The 21,163-nt window shown below is 39.3% G+C and overlaps 1 protein-coding gene and 2 non-coding genes across 4 annotated transcripts; all 3 read right to left on the bottom strand.

Annotated features, from left to right (window-relative positions):
* Positions 1-2,237: 2,237 nt before the first annotated feature.
* On the bottom strand, positions 2,238-19,694 carry ncapd2 (non-SMC condensin I complex, subunit D2). 2 transcript variants are annotated; one of them, XM_058419066.1, is made up of 32 exons: positions 19,574-19,694; positions 19,153-19,272; positions 17,447-17,522; positions 17,289-17,347; positions 17,021-17,196; positions 16,147-16,292; positions 15,889-16,016; positions 15,514-15,637; positions 14,546-14,693; positions 13,061-13,258; positions 12,850-12,984; positions 11,702-11,789; positions 10,987-11,173; positions 9,844-9,962; positions 9,520-9,732; positions 9,073-9,247; positions 8,813-8,897; positions 8,287-8,423; positions 7,859-7,985; positions 7,659-7,734; positions 7,254-7,451; positions 6,896-7,050; positions 6,690-6,798; positions 6,406-6,529; positions 5,991-6,146; positions 5,406-5,583; positions 5,224-5,318; positions 5,062-5,142; positions 4,685-4,868; positions 3,679-3,820; positions 3,327-3,437; positions 2,238-2,563 (listed from the first exon to the last, which is right to left on the bottom strand). In XM_058419066.1, the coding sequence occupies exons 2-32, from the start codon at positions 19,268-19,270 to the stop codon at positions 2,484-2,486; spliced, it is 4,128 nt and encodes a 1,375-aa protein (XP_058275049.1). In that variant the 5' UTR covers positions 19,271-19,272; positions 19,574-19,694; the 3' UTR covers positions 2,238-2,483. The 2 variants fall into 2 exon arrangements, with proteins under 2 accessions (XP_058275049.1, XP_058275048.1); XM_058419065.1 differs by having other exon boundaries at positions 2,239-2,563; positions 7,853-7,985.
* On the bottom strand, positions 13,382-13,681 carry LOC131342119 (small nucleolar RNA U85). Its single transcript, XR_009202979.1, has one exon. It is a non-coding gene; the product is annotated as a small nucleolar RNA U85 (small nucleolar RNA).
* On the bottom strand, positions 16,507-16,832 carry LOC131342120 (small nucleolar RNA U85). The gene has a single exon (XR_009202980.1). It is a non-coding gene; the product is annotated as a small nucleolar RNA U85 (small nucleolar RNA).
* Positions 19,695-21,163: the final 1,469 nt, after the last annotated feature.

Here is a 21,163-nt window from a genome sequence, read left to right as displayed (position 1 = left end):
TCCCACAAAGTTGTCCAAAATGTCTTGGTATGCTGAAGCATTCAGAGTTCCTTTCACTGGAACTAAGGGGCCAAGCCCAGCTCCTGAAAAACAACCCCACACCATAATCCCCCCTCCACCAAACTTTACACTTGGCACAATGCAGTCAGACAAGTACCGTTCTCCTGGCAACCGCCAAACCCAGACTCGTCCATCAGATTGCCAGATGGAGAAGCGCGATTCGTCACTCCAGAGAACGCGTGCTTTACACCACTGCATCCAATGCTTTGCATTGCACTTGGCGATGTATGGCTTGGATGGTTTAGAGGTCTGTAGCGATTGACTCTGCAGAAAGTTGGCGACCTCTTCGCACTATGCGCCTCAGCATCCGCTGACCCCGCTCCGTCAGTTTACGTGGCCTACCACTTCGTGGCTGAGTTGCTGTCGTTCCCAAACACTTCCACGTTCTTATAATACAGCTGACAGTTGACTGTGGAATATTTAGGAGCGAGGAAATTTCACGACTGGATTTGTTGCACAGGTGGCATCCTATCACAGTTCCACGCTGGAATTCACTGAGCTCCTGAGAGCGACCCATTCTTTCACAAATGTTTGTAAAAACAGTCTGCATGCCTAGGTGCTTGATTTTATACACCTGTGGCCATGGAAGTGATTGGAACACCTGATTCTGATTATTTGGATGGGTGAGTGAATACTTTTGGCAATATAGTGTATATATATATATATATATATATAGAGAGAGAGAAATATTGACAAACAATCCATCACGAAGTCAGATTAAGAAGATTTTGTTCTTCAAAAATTGCTAATTTTTTTCCCTTTCTTAAACCTTCAAAAAATTTACTTTAACCAGGCATTGTTTGACCACAAGAAACACCGGTCCTGTTGCCTTATGGGATAGCGCAGTGTCCGGTATTTCTGTCGTGCAGCATCATGGTGGCAGAGCAGTAGGTCAACCTCTGCTGTATTTCTCATCTACTGATTTACTAATACTGATCAAATCCACACTACACTACTATACAGGCTTTGGTCTTCTTTATAGCGGGGGGGGGAGAGATTTGCTTTCACATGAAATTTGAAAAGTCTTGCGAGAGAGTCTCGTGTCATTTATACACGATTTTGGATTCTCACTGAACCTCAACACCTTCAAGGAGATAAATAAATAAACAAACAAGATAAAGTAAAGGGCACACAAAAAGCTAAAAGCCACAACTGCTATCTATCTGAAAGCACTGTTAAACTAGCCACACAGATGGTAGGGGTGCAGCTTTTACATACAAAAGGCTCTTAGGCCAAATAATTAATCACATTGTTCAAGCAATCACATTCTATATATATATATATATATATAAAAAAAGATAACGAAGTCACTCTGGATAAGAGCATCTGCCAAATGCCATTAATATAATGTACATGTAAAAGGCAATCATTTGAAAGAAGACATACAAAACCTTGTGTTCATTAGCAACTTCAATTTTTCACTATTACACAGATGGTCGAGTCCAGCAAAACATGAACCCTCAAAATAGCTTTTAAAACAAACATTGTACTTGAATTGCTTGGGAATACTTTTTTTAAACAGTGCTGAAATGTGCATTTTTTTAATCCTTGGGGAATGTTTTAATGTAAATATAGCTATGTTGCTATATGAGGTCTCTTACATGTTAACTTGACCGGTCAGTTAACTGAGAACCCTTAAGCAATCCAAAGTGCTGTCCATTGCCTAAATATCAAGAAATAACATACTGGCGTTTGACTATAATGAACTGATTACCACATCTTATACAAACACTCAGTTCATGTAGCCTGTGGTATGAAAACAACTTCAGCCGTCTCAACAGCTCTGCTGAAGTAACTGCATTTAAGATCTGACCGTGTGTTTTCCAATACTGGACTGTTCAATATTCAGTAATTTTGCATGTTTAAAGCTTTTCACTTGATTACCTGCACAACAGGCAGGCCTCACTGGTGATGGAGGAATCTAAATATAAAACTGGTTGATCGTTCTGTGTTGAAGCATGCTTATAAATTAGCATTATAACACAATTTAAGAGTAAGTAATGATAGGCTGATGTTCACAGCTTTTTAAATAGCTGATAGAATAGCTACATATTTCTAAATTAGCTAAAGTTATAGTTTTTATTTATTTATTTATTTTTTTTAAGTGTATGGAATGTTTAATTTCTGTTCACCCAAGTTGCATAAAAACCAAACCATTTCTGGTATTCTTCACAGGCTATTTTTATTAGTCATTATTCCAAATGATGTAATAATGATATAGTCTAGGACATGTTACAAACTTGTTGTTTTAACCCGTTTAGAAACATTGTATAAAGGGATAAAATGTATAGTATTAGAAAAAAAATAATAATGAAAAGCATAAAAAATAGTGCCTTCAGAATGGACAGAATAAACATACACACAGAAATATAAAAACAGGGGAAAGGGTAGCAGAGACCTGGGAAAGGAAAGCAAAAGAAAGGCTAGTGGCGTAGACGAGTGCGTCGGGTACGTGAGATGGGGGTGGTGACCTTTGGAGTCTCACTCTCTGCCATGACAGCATCTTAAAAAAAAAAAAAAAAAAAGAAAAGAAAGAAGCACAATTATGAATTTAGCTGTATGTGTCACAGATCATACAGACATACACAATATAAAACATTATACAATTATCCCACAAACAGATATAGAGACAAAAACAAAAATCTGTAGCAGCTCTCTCAGTAAGGTAATATCAGATGCATGCCACTGCCATGCTGAGGACACTCAACTCATTCTCTCCTTTGCTCTCTGCTGTTCATCCATGGAGATCCATACATTAGGATTTTTGTCTCCCTGGACAACTCGCAGATCACAATCTGTTCACCCACCCCTGGGGTAGACCCAGACAACTAAACAGCCTTCTCACTTCACATTCCTAAACTGAGTCACACAGGTTTCTCCCTAATATCAGGAGGATTTGACCATTTCTACATTTCCACACAGGTAACTCAGGTGCTTGTCCAGTCCCTTGTTGCTCTGAGATCCAATTACTGCAACTAAAACTGAGTCACTTTCTTCAGAACAAGATTGCAGGTCTCCCTCATCACAAAGCACTTTTCATTTTTATATTTTTCAACATCCAGGTCTTGTTTTATTTTCATATTCTATAAACCTCAACAAGAGAGTTTTCAGTTGATTGTACACTCAGCCTGTGATGGAGAACTAGCAATAGAATATGGTTTTGATAAAAACCACAGAGCTAGACTAAGGTCATCTAATCAGACACCATTCTGGTGTACAGGTTTTCACAAATTATTAAAGATTGGCGCTTTGCACTGCCATCTCACCTTCTTCCTCCTCTTCTTCGTCACTGCTAAAGGTGATGACTGTTTTGGGGCGAGCACGGGAGATTTTGGGGGTCACCAAGTCACTGTCATCCATCTGGGATTTCCCACGACCTGCAATATGTTATGGTGGCATGCAGAATGTCAATTATTTGTCCTGGATGCACATTAAAGAATACAAATAAGAATATAAAGAATATACATATTTAAAAGAAAGGTCTTGTGTAGAATGTTAGTCAGGCATTCAGACGGCACCAAGAGGTGTGAAAATAAGCTGCAGTTGATGTGTCTAAATAAACCAGGCACACAGTGTGCGAGGGAAATCATTTTGAGAAACAGCAATGTGTCATCTTACCTCGTGTTGGTCTGCGAGCACTCTTGGGCACAGGAGTGTTTTTCTGCTTTTCCAGCTGCTGCTCTCGCTCTTCATTTTCCACATTTTCCAGACCTTTTGTATGCACTGCTGTTAACTTCTTCTCAAACTCCTCTACCTGAGCCTGTGGCATTAGAGCAATAAGACATTCAATTAAATTGGAGCATAAACAGTTTAGCAAACATTTATAATCAAAATGACACTCTACATATAGTTTGAAAGGTAAGGATAATTGTAAATAGAATGCTATGAAAAATCTTTAAAACACATTTTTATTATTTTGTGGTTTCCATTTTGCATTTAAACCTTTGTTTTTTTAGTATATGGTTTTAACATATTTAATTTTAATAGCTCACCAACATCTTGCAGTCACCTCAATAACAGCATCAGCTGAAGATTATATCAGAGGTATTCAAATGTGGGTATGTGCAGGGGAGTACAGTTAAAGATGTTAAAGAATAAATAGAATTTACCATCAGACTTATTTTGCCAAAGAGCTCTAAATTTTAACACTAGAGTACACTGGAACTCAAAAACATCCACCGACACAAACAAAATCCATCAATATGTTCATCTTATCCTTCATTAAAAGTGTTTAGTTACTGTTAAACAAAATTAATTGGGGAAAACGAGGGTCAAATCTAACTTAAATAATTTTAATGGTAATGATTTTTGGATAGTGCTTTAAAATGTGTAGCCTGTATGCGTTGATCTCCTGTGGTCAGCTCAGATACAAACAAATACAAAATACTGCAGGAGATAAACAGTAAAAGTGTCAGCAGTGTGGAACCATCTTAAAGTTTCTAAGAGGGACATTAGACAAGCAATTTTTAAAAGCATATGTTGAAAATATACTGCATTATATTTTTAACTGTTCAGGGTTTCCACTTCTCACCCTGCAGTACTTGAGTACCAAAGTTTGGGATTTTTGGGAGGGCATGAGAAAAGTTATGAATATGCCTACATCCTTGTGAGGAGTGTAACGTACTTTAAACTGGGGCTTGGCTCTGCGGCGGAGTTTGGCCAAGATGGAGAGCAGAGGTTGGTAAACCGCATCCTCTGTAAGTTTATCACTGTAACACTCCCAGCACTCCTGTAGCTTCTTGAAGCCTCGCTCACACATGGAGAGCAGCGACAGAGATACAGCAATATCTGCCCACTGCCGCTCGGTCCTGAACAAAAACACAGACAAGTGTTTATATTTTCTAACTTTAGTGAACCATTGCACAAAAGCATTACAGCTCCTGGCTAAAACATTCACATCACTACTCTACTAAATTATAAACTATGTACATATATTCTTTGTAATAATAGAAAAGTTTTTTAGTAGAAAGGGAAATGAACACACTGATTTGTACTACTCACTTTGCAGTTCTGAAACGCTGACAGAGCTTCTCCACCAAGCTCTCCGTCTGCCTCTCCTTAGTTATATAGGAAAACAGTTGCCTATGACAAAATGAGTACAATTAATCAATTACATATTTACAAATATATTAACCAACCAAATACCAAATTAATTTTTTTTACTTCATAACAGTGCTGAAGTCCTCCTCTTTCATTCCTCTCTCTGGATCTGACAGCCTGCTTATAATGTCTGGCAACAGATTATAGATGGCATTATCCTGAGAGAGGAAACCAACAATACGATTAAACAAAGAGAGAGAAATAAAAAGTACATCAAGTCGTACAACTTCCAAATAAGTGCCTACCTTTGCAGCGAGTTCATTGAAAAAGTTGACTGCAAGGCTGGCAATATGTGGCTCAGGGTCAAGCAGGAGTGCAGCAACCTCGCTGACCTGACCTTTGACCTTCATCACATCCTTTAGCACCAGTTGGGTCAGAACTGTGATGGCAGTCAGGCGCACCGACACGTTTTCATCACACAACCTTCACAGACACATCCAATATAGAATGATGAATGACTTGTCACAAAACAACTGGCTGTGTAGTGTACCAGAGTGCAGACTAGAATTTAATTTCAATTCATTTGTGTAGCGCGTTTAACAAATGGACATCGTCTTAAAGCAGCTTTACAGCAGTATAGAAACATGGAATAAAAATGAAGCTACTATTTCTCTAACATTTATCCCTAAAGAGTAAGTCTAAGGCGACAGTGGCAAAGAAAAAAATGTGATGAAGAAACCAGACTCAGAAGGGTGACATCCTCATTTGTGTGATACTGGACAGTAAATAATGTAAATGTAAACTTAAATGAAGACTAACTAAACATATTACCTTGTCAGTGAGCAGGATACAGCATGCATGAACATCAGTTACTAGGCAAGTTGGCATACCTGGCGTATAAGTTGGGGGTCCATGGCTCCAGAATGTTGGGGAAGCGTACAGTCAGGTCTCCAAGGGCAATAATAGCATTTGCTCTGACAACTGGGAGAGGTGATTTCTCCAACACAGTGAAGAGTAAACGGATATTATCCTTACACACCGCTGGACTGAGTTGGTGCAGAAAAACGAGAGAGAGACATAGGCAAATATTTAAAATTAAATCATGTACAGACTCAAATTTCTTACTTCCACAGGAAGTCCTTCATTGCACCAAACGTATTTAAGCCAACATTAGTACACAAAAAACTCAAACCATGCCTTTCATTACTAACTTTATCAATGTATATTTATTGCAGATTTTGTTAATGATTACATTTCACAAATCAATAGTAAAAAAAGCTGAACGCAATCCAGTTTGTGATTTACCTGATCATCATGAACTGAGAGAGGGCGAGGCAGGCAGCAGTGGCGAGTTGGGTATGAGAGTATCGGCCGGGTGAGCTGCACACCTTCACCAGCAAAGGCAAAAACATGCTGAGCATGTTCCCTTCTGCACACACAATAGGAAAAAAAAAAGATTAGTCAGAATGCCAATAGTGTTTAATTTTACGGTTTTGCTTAAACAGTTTATTCAGATTATTACCACAGCTGAAATGAAAAACTTTTGATTTCATGAACTAGCCAAATAAATAAAGGAAGATAGCTCTCACCAGCTAAAAGTTCTGTTTCACAGATTTTACGTATGAACTCTGCCTCTGTGTCCTCTGCTGAGGCACCAGTCAAGCCAAGCTCTTCCTCCACACAGCTGTCATTGGCTTCCTGTTGCAGGATGCAAATAAGAGAGATATCAGGATCATAATGAAATCTGTCAGTCAAGAAACATCACTTTGTGAACTGTCCTCATGTTGATGCAGACCTTGTTCTTGTTAACAGGCCCCTTCTCCTCTTTTTCCTCCTTCTCTCCTCTCCGCCGCCGGAGCTCAGCACTCACACTTCTTTCCAGGTGAGACACCTGCCAGAAGGCCACAAATCCACAGAGAGACAGCAGCTGTGCCAGACTCACACAGTTTACTGCACATAGAGTACAAAAAAAAAAAAAAAAAAAAAAAGAAAGAGACAGTGTCAGAAGATGCTCAAGAGTTTGGTTAAACAAACTGCTGGATTGTGAGCTAATAGAAAGTGGATTAAACCTGTTAGACAATCAACAGTTTCACACTCAAACATAATGGAAATGCATTACGCTCAACAGAGGATCCTTTGCAATTCCATTGTACCTTTCGGATCCTGGGAGTCCTGAGAGCCTTCTAATATTTGTGACTGCTCCCCACCCTCTGTAATCTGCTCCAGCAGGAGGTGAGCCGAGCGTTGGAGGAGGCGAGCACATAGCTGATCAGGTGATTCAGCAAGGAAGTAGATAAGGCGAACAGCCTGCTCCATGAAAGTCTGCCAGTGGGGGTCTGACAAGATCACTCCTAGGGGACAGGATGTCAGTCATTGGTATTTATATAAAGGTAAATGGTGACTGGTAAATGTTAATTTACAAGGGTTTTTAAATAGTTTAATTTACAAGGGCTTCCTTTCCTTCAGTTAGTGTGAGTGGTTTTGTGACCAACAAGTCTCAAGCGTTAATTTTGCTTTTTGTTCCACAGACAACAACTAGAAAATACATAGTCATGTACCATCAGCAACAGCTTGGGTCACACAGCTGAACAGATGGTGGTCCATTGGGAGCCTGAACGCAGGTCCTTTAGATTGCTACAACATAAAATATAGTTATGAAAAAGCTTTCTGTATACATACAATATGTTCAAATCTCTCATGCTCAAAGAAGTGTGAATGTTTATTGGTACATGACTGTTACATATTAACATACCCTTACGTGGTCAGTAATATTGGTGATGGTTATAACAGCGTCTCTGGCCAGCAAGTAGTCTTCAGTTACCTTCTCTCCCAACGCAACAGAGCAAAGTGTGTCCAGGTTGCCGAGTACAACTTCCCGCTCAGCTCTACACACAGACATACAGAGAAACATATGTAAGGTCTAAGAGCCCAGTTTTGCTATATAATGGGGCACTGGAAAGTGAGACTGAATATGGATCTACTTAACCATCATTTCTGTTGTTTGTTCCAGTCTGAACAACATGTAAAATTGAGCTTTTAAAATCTAACTAATTAAATAATCAATCCCCTATACAAAAGAATGGTCAGTATAGGTCAGAGGTGTCTATCAGAAAGTGACAAAGTAAAACTGTTCAAGAGGGTATAAATATTTGAATAAATCAAGCTAATACATGGTTTGGGTCTCACCGTGCAGCCATGCCCAATAGCAGTACTGCAGCTCTCCTGTGCAGAGCAGAGCACTCCCTCTTTCCGGAAAATCTTTCCCACAGCACCTGCACCACAGACGCCTGCAGAGCACTCTCAGTGCTGAAAAACTCTTGTACCTGGAAATACACAGGCTTTGAGCATGATGACCTGCTCTCAGAAAAATCTAGTCAAGTCTATATGGAACCAAGGGATTCTAACCTTGTCATTTAGACAGTCATTTTTAAATGGGAGTACTTTATTTCTCCTAATTAACAAACATTATATGCATTAAACATTTAATTAAGTTTTATCAGTTTAACTTACTCTAGAGGTCTAATAGCACATTTATGTAGAGGTCTAAAAAACATTTCCATAGAGGCCTTTCATCATTTTTTCAGTTGAAAGAATTGTGTGTTCATCCTACAAACATGGACCTACTTTGTATATAATATAATGTTATATATTACATTATATAGAACTCTTTCTATAGAGATTTGTGCAGTGAGCAAATAATTCAGTTACTCACTATCTCCTCCAAACACTGAATGGTTCCCAGTGAGGCATCAACCATCAACTCAGACAGACTGTCCACAAGAGTTTGGGCCTTAACTCTGTCCAGAAACAGATAAGATGAACAGAGGACATGGTTTTTATTCATTCTTATTTCTTACTTATTCTCACAGAAACTGATTTACTAGGATGGTTTATCAATCACACACTGAACAAATTAGAGAAAACACACACACACACACACACACACACACACACACACACACACACACACACCTGGTGCTGTCTCCCTGAGGGTTGAGGTAAAGGCGTCTGTATGCCTGTACAACAGCATCTTTGATTGCGGCATCTGAGGACCAGACCAGCGGTAGCATCTTCCTCACCCCACATACTGAGTCTGCCACACTGAACTCACATGCAGTCACACAGAACTGTACTGCCTCCTGAACCACTGATGGTGTAAGAAAAGAATTGTTAAAAAATAAAACAGCAACAACTTAACTACTTTTGTCCAGAAAATTCAGTATGTCCAGTGCTGAACAAGTAACTCTAAAATATAAGACGGAAACAAACAAAAAAATCTAAATATTTCTTCCATAATGACTAGACAGCGTTCTTTAAAAATAAAGTCACACAAAATAGACAACATGAAGCAAACACTTGATTGTTAGATATACAAACAGGTCAACTGTACAAGCTTTCCAATAAAAATACAAATTATACCTGTAGTGGTTTTCCAGTACAGCATGTTGTTAATGACTGCTATGGCTCTCTCAACTTGTAGGGCAAAGCTCTCAGTGTCTTTCAAGTACTGAACCAACATCTCTTGTTTCTTCAGCTCACTCTCCGTCTCATCAACCTCTCCTTCCCTTTCATTCTGCAGTGGAGGGGGCTGATCCGTTGCTCCCATATCTGAAGCCTGTTCCTCTTCAGGGCCTGTAAGCAAGGAGAAATTGAGAGTGAGCTGCAGGGTTATACTTGTTCAAGCAGACTGTCCGCAATGACCAGAATATTAACAACTGAATGTAAATTCAGCAATATGCTTACCTTTGAAAAGTGAAGCCAATGTGCTGATCAGAGTGTTTGCATTCAAATTGGACAGAGCAGAGAAGAACGGAGACTCTGGGTAAAGAGTGTGGGCTTGCACACACAGCCGCACTGCTTGCCTATGCAAAAACAAAAACAAAAAAAAACACACATTTAACATACACAAGAACAACGCTGTCATATGAAAAAAAAAAACAAGATCAGGATTTGTCTCTGTAAATAAATTTTTAATTTGTCAAAAAGTAAAAGGTCTTAATTTTTTTACTCATGCAATGCACTCCTCTGGGTCAACATCCATGGTCTGCCTGCTAGGGCCAAAGCTTTGGTCTCTCATGCCAATGCCAAATGTTGGTTTTAATGGTCCAAACAGTGGAAATAATTGGCTGTGGACAATGTAAAACATGTACAGTTCTCTGATGCATCCACCTTCACTGTTTTTCCAACATCCTAGAGAGGGTACAGTGAACAGAAAGCCCCAAAGAAGCTCACCACCTAAACTGTTACATGCCCAGAGTGAAGCATAGGGGTGGATCAGTGATGGTTTGGCTTGCAATATCATGGTATTCCCTAGCCCCACTACTTGTGCAACATGGGTGCATCACTGCCAAGGACTACTGAAGAAATCTGGTGGACCACATGTACCCAGCGGTTCAAACACTGCACCCTGAAGGTGGTGCCATGCATCAGGACAATAATGAACTGATGCACATAAGACTGGTGAAAGGGTGGTTTGATAAACATGAAAGCAAATTTGATGACCACCAATGGCCTGCAAAATTACCAGATCTCAATATAATGAACCACTTTGGAATGTTTTGAAAAGTCAGGAAATGTTTTCCTCCACCAGCATCACACAGTGACACTGTTCTGCAAAATAATCTAAAACAATTCCTCCAGCCACTTTATAAGACTTCTGTCATTCCCAAGATGAATTGATGCTGTATTGGCTTGCATGTAGCATGGAATTCAGACTACATTCACACATCTCCATGGCAATATGTCTCTATGAAAAAGGAATTTGCTTTAAAGCAAACACTATCCAATGAGAAATGACTTTGAATCCACTGTGGTGTTAATCGTGGCCATAATTGATCAAAACAGAAGTACAAAAACTGCACTTCACAAGCTCAAAAATATTGTTACCTATATTTGTTTAGTGTGAGGTACTGAGCAATTTGGACAGCAGTTTCTCGGTCAGTGTGGTCATGTTCGCCTTCTTTCTCTTCATCCTCTTCCTCTCTCTCCGAGTCACTTGTAGCTTCCAGGTGATCTCTTACTGTATGCGAGACCTCCGGCTCCATTGCAGCCCAAAGATCAGATGCAGAGATTACTGGGACACAAACAAAATAAAATTAATGGGAGAGGAATTACTACATATAAAACAATCTCATGCCAAAACAAGTTTAAGAGCTAATCCAACACCCTCAGATTCCTACAGATGCAGCTCATAGGCTACTGAATACAGCAGAGCTGAGATTCTGTGTCCCCACACACACAGTCTGCCCCCCTTCACTCTCTCTCCAGCATTACTATAGAGAAGAGTGAGGTGGAGAGGCTTGGTGACTGTAGGCTGTCTACAACAGAGTAGCAAATATCCACTGTCCTGTCAAGATTACCAGCCGATTGGAACACAGGAGGTTCACATTGGCCTCTGAATCAGTGGAGAAGCTCAATTTAGAGACAAAAGTAGACATTTAGCCACTGCCTTTTTGTAGTCATCATCATCATCATTATTAGGCGGCATTATGATAGATATACTTAATAATAATAATAAATATCAATATCATAATGCCTCTTAATCTACCATCTGTACATCTTACAAACAAAAAGAATAAACAAACAGAAAAAAAATGTATACCTGGTGCTTTCTCCCTTATGTTCTCCCTCATCTCTTTGAGCTTGGCTGTCTCTTTTTCCAGAGGTTTCTTTAAGTCCACACTGCTCAGCTGAACAAATGTTGATCAACATTACATTATTAACACAATGACTCAGTGAGCAGACATAAAACCAGCACACAATCATACAACATGTTATAGACCTTTTTCGGACTGATGCCACGATTACGTCACAGTGATAGCTGGAGTCAAAACAAAGGGAAAACTGGAGGCGGCCAATACAAACCAGTACAGAGCCGGTTACACAAGGAACGCAAATTTCATCTTGTGTTGTTGGGTGACAGAATCGACCGAGTACAGTGTCTAATTTTAAGTTTTATCGCATACCTGCTGCCACTGCCAGACCAAAAAAACAACAAAAACCCACACAGCTATGGATAAAAACAATAACACTGGAAAATCAGAAATTGGGAAAAAGTTAAATGCTTTCTCATGTAACCCTAACTTTTTAGCATGCAAGTTAGCTAACTGGTAGCTAGGGACCGGAGACTAAACAAAGGAAACTGTTTGTGTCATGTCCCATTCTACAGTTGCTAGAAGCGCTCAGTTTTTCTATCAGATAGGAGTAGATGCCATCCTGTCACATCATCCATCCATTGAGTGAGCGTGTACGGGTCAGCCAGTCTGTTCCCGTTCCCTGGCAGCGAGTGACAACAGTCAGATCAATTTGGCTTTTGACCAGTCATCGTTTAAAAAAACAAATCAACAACCCTTCATAACTACTGCTGGTAAAGCAGTCAGGGAACTCTTTCTGCCTCCATCTAAGCTCCACCCACAAAAAAAAAAAAAAGAAAAAAAAAAAGTCATGTTTACTAACAGAAAAGGGGTCTATAGACGAATTGTTTGGTGACGGGGCCAAACAGTCATAGCGCATAATCACAGTCAATGTGGCAAGATAATGCACAAAACATGCAACTCTTACCAACCCTCAGTTGTACATATAAACACTTTGAACAATTAAAAAAACATTTTAAAATCATAGTTTTGCTCCATGTTGAAACGACTCTTTGAAAATACACATTTGAAAATCTTTACTAGTTAACAGACTTCATTGTTTCTTTTATATTATATAAATTCCAAGACAGAATATAAACAGATTACTAGAGCTTACCTTGCAGCTGTAGGGATTATGGGCAATAAAAGCAGCCACAAGTTGGATGGCACTCTTACACACGTGGACTGATTTATCACCAAGACGACCAACAGCCAATTCCATTACTTCAGTGTATCTACATAAAGGCAAAGCCTGAGAAAGAGAATAATTATTCTTCTGTTGTTTTCAAAAACACACAAACTTATTTCTTCTATTACATCACATTTACCTTGCTGTTGACAATGCGGGTGTACACTTGAAGCACTCGAGCTCTGACGTGTGAATGCGCGTCATGGATGTGTTCCTGGAGGGTGTCAAGGAAACGGTCTCTATCTGCTCGACCAGAATCGTCCAATTTATCACCACTTAGTACACGTACAAGCACCTCCCCCAAAACTTCACACACCGCCACACGCATACTGGAACTCTGAAGGAGACGAGACATCATAAAAAAAAGGAATATCATCTTTAGTGAACATTCATATTTTGTACTGGTTTGTGACTACCATCCCTAATAAGGCCCATATCTGTGGTGAAAACACTCAAAGATCGCCCTCAGATTACCAAAGATGCAGTTCAAAGCCTACTGAATAAAGCAAAGTGCTGAGAATCTACCTGCATCCACACACACACACACACACACACACACTCTGTCAGCACCCTTCACACATACTCTCACTCCTTCCTTTGGAGAAGGGGGTGAGGGATGGGGCTTGTTGACTGTAGGCTGGCCCTTACAACAAAGCAGCAAATCTCCACTGCCCTGTCAAGATTACCAGCCAATTTGAACACGGGAGACCTCAGACTCGCAATCAGTAAGCTCACATTCGCCTTGGTATCATCACTGGGCAAGGTCACCATAGGCAATGTCTTGTTCTCATGAATGCAACTTGCTGTTTTTTGTCACTCCTAAACCGCATTATACTTATCTTTATTTAATGATTATGCACTCAAATTACTTGTATAGACAAAAGTATGTGGAAACCTGACCATAATGTATTTCTTGAACATCTCATTACAAAAGCTTGGGCATTAATACAGAGATGGTCCCACCAGTTTACATCTACATTTACAGCATTTGCCAGACACCCTTATCTAGCTCGACTTACATTGTGTCACATTTTTTTAAACAAGTGAGCAATTGAGGGTAAAGGGCCTTGCTCGGGGGCCCAACAGTGGCCACTTGGTGGACCTTGCATTCAAACACAAAACCTGCTGATCAGTAATCCAACGCTTTAAGCACTGAGCTATCACTTTTACCAATTCATGTTATTACAGGTTCCTTTCACTTCTTTGGGAAAGCTTTATAGATTTTGGAATGTGGCTGCAGAAGGCTGTCACAAGCAACATTAGTGGTGAGTGGCATTGATGTTGGTCAAGGAGGCCAATTTAATGTTGTTGAGGTCTACAAAACCAGGCTTGGGCAAACCAAGTCTTCACAGAGCTGCACAGGGACATCGTCATACTGGAACAGGTTTAGACTCTTTAGCTTCAGTGTAGAGAAAACTTAAAAGGCTAAACCATACAAAGACTAGAATATAGCCTTGTCTTTGATTATTTTAACTATTCAACAAGATAAGCCTAGTGCTGCCATGTTCATTATGTCTGTGACAGTATGAAATGAGTTACATTAATATCAAAATCCATTTAAATATTAATACCAGTAAGGACTAAATGTGACTACCCCAGTGTGTGTGTGTGTGTGTGTGTGTACCTCTCCATCCAGGTGTGTGAGAAGCACACTGATATTAGGGATCATTATTTCAGGAACCAGGGTACTGAGCTCAGACAAAAAGCTAGAGAAGGCCTTCACACCTGAGCCCTCTCTAGCCAACTCATCACTGGACTTCTGCCCAATCTCTCTTAAACAAAATACACATTGTCAGGTCAGAATATTCATGACATGTATATGTAATATTAAACAAATATTAAATTATATATAATTATATATTAAGCTATAACAAGATATAAAACATAACTTAATACATAATATTCTTTCTACAACAAAAGTACAGTGTATAAATAAGAGTTGCAGTACACATGTAATAAAACCCATCAGCATTTAACTTAAACCTTATTGATACACAAGCAGTTTGGAAAGAATTCAGACTAAATAAGAACACAGATCAAGTACATGTACAAGTACAGCAAGCTGATGTAGAACAGTAAAAAGAGATGAACTATTGTATGTAGATATCAAAATAATCTCAAAAATTCTTCATCCAGGCACAATGCAATAATATATTTAGACCATACCAAATTGAACTGAATCTAATCATGACCTAGAATAAATTATACCAGATTTAACTGTATATAATCAAATTGTTACTTGTTTAACTGTAATCAGATGCAGAGGTCAGTGCATGAAAGCTGTAAACACCATTCTTTAAATGCATATCATCATGTTTACCTCCATAAGTGTCACGAAAAATTCTGTTTATTCCTATATTATTTACAATAAAACTATTAGCATTAATACAAAGAAGAGAAATGAGGTGTAATGATACATGGCACAATGTATAATGATGCAAAAAATAAAGCAATTAATACACTATATAAATTCTTCAAGCTTTCTTCAACCTACACACACTTTTTCAAACTTGTCATTAATCATTTATTTCAGGGTAGCTTTGTGTGGCAAAATAATTAAGATCATAGCTAGCATTTTGGAATGAAAAGTACCTCATGATCTCTCCTACAATTGCTTTGATTCCATACTCTGAGCTCCAGGCTGCTACTGCCTGTGCACACACTGAGGAGAGCTGCTCAAAGTGCTGCAGCAGCTGAATCACCTTCACACACGCTCCTGCAACACACACATGCAAAATCATCAGTCAGAATGCTGTATCAACACTCACACTCAAAATAACAATTCAGACAACACATTTATCCAAATTCTTGCACTACCTGTAGCTCATAGTCAAGTTAATATCACCAATATAAACATTTCAACATGAAATATCAGATATCATAGAAGAAATATTTCAAATCCATAGGGCTCACTCTAAAAGATTATAATGCAGCCTCATCTCTATGTACTTGTGTGTGTTCACTAACCGAGCATGTGGTTGTATTTCTTCACCATCAGTCCCAGCACATGGATAATAGCATCACGTGTGGGTTTACTCTTCATGTGACTTATCGTGGGATTCTCCAACAACTTATAACAGCAACATGTCACACAGCTACAGAACCCAGGGAAAGGTGAGAGACAGAGGAAAGACACAAAACAAAACTAATTCTTACAATAATTCAACTGGCATGTTAACAGATTTAAAAACTGGTGCATGCAGAAAGAAGGTATGCATGTCTCACCTAACAAATTCTTCCTCAACCAGTGAAAGGCTCCACAGTGAGCGGATATCCAGTTGTAGCAACTGGGTCAGACACTGCAACACTCTCTCACGCTCACTGTCCCACTGCAGCAGGCCCTTACCACAAGCCTTCTCCTTTTTACGGCCCTGAAACACACACGCATGTACATCAGTTACGCCTGTGTAATTTACCCATGTGAATGTGGATGTTTTGAAAAGCATATGCCTTAAAACTTCTTCGAAAATTATTGGCTCAGAGACTTTCCTCGCCATGGTCACCTCAGGCTTGCTATTTGGGGATAAATATATACATTTAAAATATATCCTGAGGGGATCCAGAGAACAGAATGTTGCCAGTGATTGCCCTCAGATTACCAAAGAACATGCTCAAAGCTGTACGACCACAGAGAAATGTGCCCCTACACAGAGAGAGAGAGAGAGAGAGAGAGAGAGAGAGAGAAAGAGAGAGAGAGAGAGAGAGAGAGAGAGAGAGAGATGTGCCAGCTCCCATCAATTTGTAGACCCATTTCTTTGGGAAACAAATTCTGATTGGTCACTAGCATTACTGTCGGTGGGCCCTTACAGCAGGGCAGTCAGTCTCCACTGCACAGCCAAGATTACCCACCAGTCACAGAGCACATCTTCTCAGTCATTCAGCTCACAGATGCCATAGACTCATCACTGGGCTCAATCACCATGGGCTTTCAATTGCAATGATAACATGATCCGTTTCTACAAGATTTACATTTAAGGCTAAATACATGGCAGAATACTGGTAAAAGCCAGGGTCTGGTTTTGACTGACACATGGTCAATCTAAGGAACAACATCATTGATTTCTATTTGAAGATTGAGAAGATCTTGCAAATACAGTACCTTGCTGGGTGCAGTAACAACACTCTCCCTGTAGGAGTCACTTTCCAGATATTCAGTGAGTTTGCAGAGCAGAAAGACACTCATCTTGACAGCATTCAGTTGTTCTTTGCGTTCTGCTGCTGACAAAGACCCAGAGAGGAGAAGTGGCGGCAAGGAAATGGACAGGCCCTGGACCACTGAAAATATACATTTAGGCAAAAGATCAATCATGGGAGATGCAGACCTTTATCACAACACTCATTTTAAAGCCTTTGTCACTGAGGCACACCTTGTATGAGAAGCTCCAGTGCATCCTCTTTCAAAGTCACATCCACTGTGCGAATATTCCTGAAATTGAGATAATGTACATGTTATTCCACGTAAATTCAGACATGGCATATCTTGAACAGTGATCAGTTATAATAAAATGTGCAATGCTGTACTCACTGCAGGACGCTGTATGCTGTGTCGAAATGCTCCAAGATGCAAAGAGGACCCTGACTTCGCAGAACAGCTTTAAGACCTGATTGCAGTGAGAAAAAAAGACAATCTACTTAGTCAATAATCTAGATCACTGCCCTCACAGGCTAATTAATGAAAAAAAAAAAGCACTTGAAATAAACACTACAGATTTAAGAGTTTCAGCATTCATCTGTGGACCAGAGGCTTTATATTACATGTTGGGGAGCTTGAAGGAAACAAACTGGAGGGAACGAAAGCAGACATGCAGAGACCACGCACGAAACTTCACACATGGGAATCAAACACTGTTCCTACTGCCTCACTGTGTATCAGTTAAATGTGAACTTGTTCCTCTATATCCAAAACAGCACACCTACATAGATTGGACAAAAATACAACATATGTCATGTCAAAGTGAAGTGCAATAACTAGCTGCTATGTCTTTAATATCTTATTGGACAGCCCCATCTGATGAGGTAGGTCAATATGTGTACTCCTTTTTATTTATAGATATTTTACCCTTATTTTTGTTTCTTTTTTTACACCATAAGGAGAGAGAATTCCATTGTACTCTGTACAATGATGATCTATTAGAATCTATCTGTCTACCTTCTTTATGGCCAGAAACAGCTATTAATATAGAACATAAAATTTATATATAGGAAAAAAAATTGGCCTCACCAAATAATGATAAAGAATAATGAAACTATAACATTATAACCAATGCCTAATATTGTGTTGGTCCTCCTTTTGCTGCAAAAACAGCCCTGACCCATCAAGGCATGGACTCAACTAGATCCCTGAAGGTGTGCTGTGGTATCTGGCCCCAAGATGTTAGCAGCAGATCCTTCAAATCCTGTAAGTTGCAAGGTAGGACCTCCATGGATCAGACTTGTTTGTTCAGCACATCCCACAGATGCTTGATTGGATTGAGATCTGGGGAATTTGGAGGCCAAGTCAACACCTCAGACTTCTTGTGCTCATCAAACTATTCCTGAACCATTTTTGCTTTGTGGCACTTTTGATAGATTCTGACCACTGCAGACTGGGAACACCCCCCCACACGAGCTGCAGTTTTGGACATGCTCTGATCCAGTCGTCTAGCCATAACAATTTGGCCCTTATCAAACTTGCTCAAATCCTTATGTTTGCACAACACACCAACTTCAAAATAACTTCAGTGTTATTCACGTCACCTCTCACGGCTCATAATGTTGAGCCGACTGGATAACTGGAATATCTCTCAAAAAATATATAAATGATCTAGTGTTTGGTCTTGTGTGTATACTGGCTGTATGGACACTTATGATGGCACCTAGGTTTTGGAAATATAGTTGTAAACAGTTGTTCAGGTTAATTGAATGAACATCTCCCATGTTCATCCCAAATTAACAACAAAAGATTCCTGAAGAGTCTGTTAAATCATGTTTGTCTTTATATATATATATATATATATATATATATATATATATATATATATATATGTCTTGTTCTGTCCAGCAGTAATGCTCGGTATGTTAAATGTGCACTGTTTGGTTGTGAAATAAGCCTAAAACAAACCCCTCAGGCCAATAAAGCAGACTCAAATGTTTTCCAACATAAGTGAGGAGGCTTGCTGGGCTTACACCGAGTCTGTATATAGTTCATAGAGAAGAAAATGTACTAGAAGAAGTATGTTAAAATGTACGTACTGTGGAGAAGAGAGGGCAGCTGTTTAGGGGACAGCACACTCTGTACCACATACTGGTTAATGGCTCCGGACTTCAGAAGATCATCCAAAGCAACAGGCACGACGAAATCCCACGACATCTCTGTCCGGAAACCACAAACAACACAAATATCTGTACTGACCAGAACACGACGTCGATTAGCTAAATAAGGCTAAATGAGTTAACTGACCAATGTAACTATTTAATTAAGCTGCTTACAGTAAAACTTGGGCAGTTTATAACACCGACATTCACACCATAACACAATGTAACGCTACCGAAAGCCTCATGCTAGCTACAGACGCGAGCTAGCCGCTGACTTCCACTGACAAGATGTTCTTTATAAATATATAAACCACACAGCTCACAAAACAGATGAAACTTAAAGTAGAGTCGTACTTACTGATACAGAGGTGGTAACTTCAGCACATATTAATGTTGTATAAAGGGCGAGAATCCAAGAAGCGCTGAAGCTGAACTACTGCGCTCACGCACCGCTAAAGCGCTAATGCAACGGTTCACTCCGAACCTTTGAATTTTACCACAAGCGCGCCAAAGGAAGTGCGTAATCGCCCCGCCCACTCAGCAAAATAAAAGCCTGAATAATGTAATGGGAATTTACCGTCCGGAAGGGTCACGAGAACCCCTTACTGTCCATGGTACAGGTTTTTATTGTTCAGAATGAATGAATGAATGAATGAATGAATAAATAAATAAATAAGGGTGGCGTATATTTGTTTGTTGGCGTATATTTGTTTTTTTTCTTGCATTCTTCTTTCAAAATAAACATAGACACTTTTTCACAATACACACCTGATCAGCCATAACATTATGATCACCGAAAGGTCAGAAATCAGTATGCTTCAGAATCATCCAGTAAAATCCTGAGGCTGTTTCCCTTTTTAAAGCTTCTTCTCTGAGTGAACCTGACAATTCTAACAGCTTATTATAATATATACTAGTTTTACTTCCTACAGCCTCAGAAGTGCTTCACTTGCATATCAGAGATCATGTTATCTGGAAACTTTGTGTGCTATACTGAACTTTAGTGGTGTTCTTGTGTTTTCATATACGATTAGTTCATATCTGGAAATCTGGAAGTCATGACTTATACAACCACAGAAGATCCATGGTTTTTGAGTCTCACCATATCCAATAAACTGATAAAATGTGTGTGTGTTACAGTCGCTCAGACACTCGAAAATTAATGATATTTTCTACAGACTAGCTGAAAATTGTTTTCGTTTTTGTATGGTTATTGTCTTTTCTGCTAGTTTTTGTGTGTCAGCAAACTGTAAATCTTTAAATAGGCATTTAAAGTTATAGTCAGTAATTTACACCATGCTATCTTTTAAACAATACTTTGAATTATGCAGGAATTTGGCCTACCACACAGTCGTTGTCCCTTTGTCTCTGTGACGAGGACTGCAACTTTAGTAAATGTAAACAGGACTATCTGAGAGGTTTGAAAGGAGTGAATACAACTACTTCCTCAATGGCCAAAATAACAGCTACACCATCTTTATTCTGTTAATGTCATTGCCAATCTGGATCAGTATTGATTAGCCACTCATCTAAACCTATTGCTCCACGTGCTCATTTTATTTTAAAGGTGCACCATTATCAAGGGTGAAGTCATTGTTCAAGTTCTGTGGGTGAACCTGATCAATTCTGGTGTCCAAAAGTATTTCTGTTAGAATCACCTGAAGGCCACTTGCTGCTGCTGCTGAGGATGACCCCACATGCACATGCACTGGATTGCTGTGGATACTACTACTACTTCCTAACTGGGTTTAAAATAAACACAAATGATGGTCTTGTGGATTATCCAAATGAATAATAAAGTCACCAACAAATGCTACTTTTCCTACTGATACAACTAGAAAAAGTCTGTGAGTTTCTGTACAAATAATAATAATAATAATAATAATAAGAAGAAGAAGAAGTAGAAGAATTGCTAACATTTACAAAACTGCTGGCTGTGTATTTGGTA

Source organism: Hemibagrus wyckioides, linkage group LG20 (genome assembly GCF_019097595.1).
Source record: "Hemibagrus wyckioides isolate EC202008001 linkage group LG20, SWU_Hwy_1.0, whole genome shotgun sequence".
Lineage (NCBI taxonomy): Eukaryota > Metazoa > Chordata > Actinopteri > Siluriformes > Bagridae > Hemibagrus > Hemibagrus wyckioides.
The sequence above is the reverse complement of the archived record's forward strand: the minus strand, read 5'-3'. Positions and strand labels throughout refer to the sequence as shown.

Bases quoted from the DNA above. Each gene is read 5' to 3' on its own strand.
- ncapd2 (XM_058419065.1), bottom strand. From the start codon at position 19,270: ATGTCGTGGGATTTCGTCGTGCCTGTTGCTTTGGATGATCTTCTGAAG. The intron at 7,986-8,286 runs GTGAGACCCAAA...GTCTGTGTGTAG, and splicing joins CTATTGGGCATGGCTGCACG to AGCTGAGCGGGAAGTTGTAC. The intron at 5,143-5,223 runs GTAAAAAAAATT...ATTTTGTCATAG, and splicing joins GACTTCAGCACTGTTATGAA to GCAACTGTTTTCCTATATAA.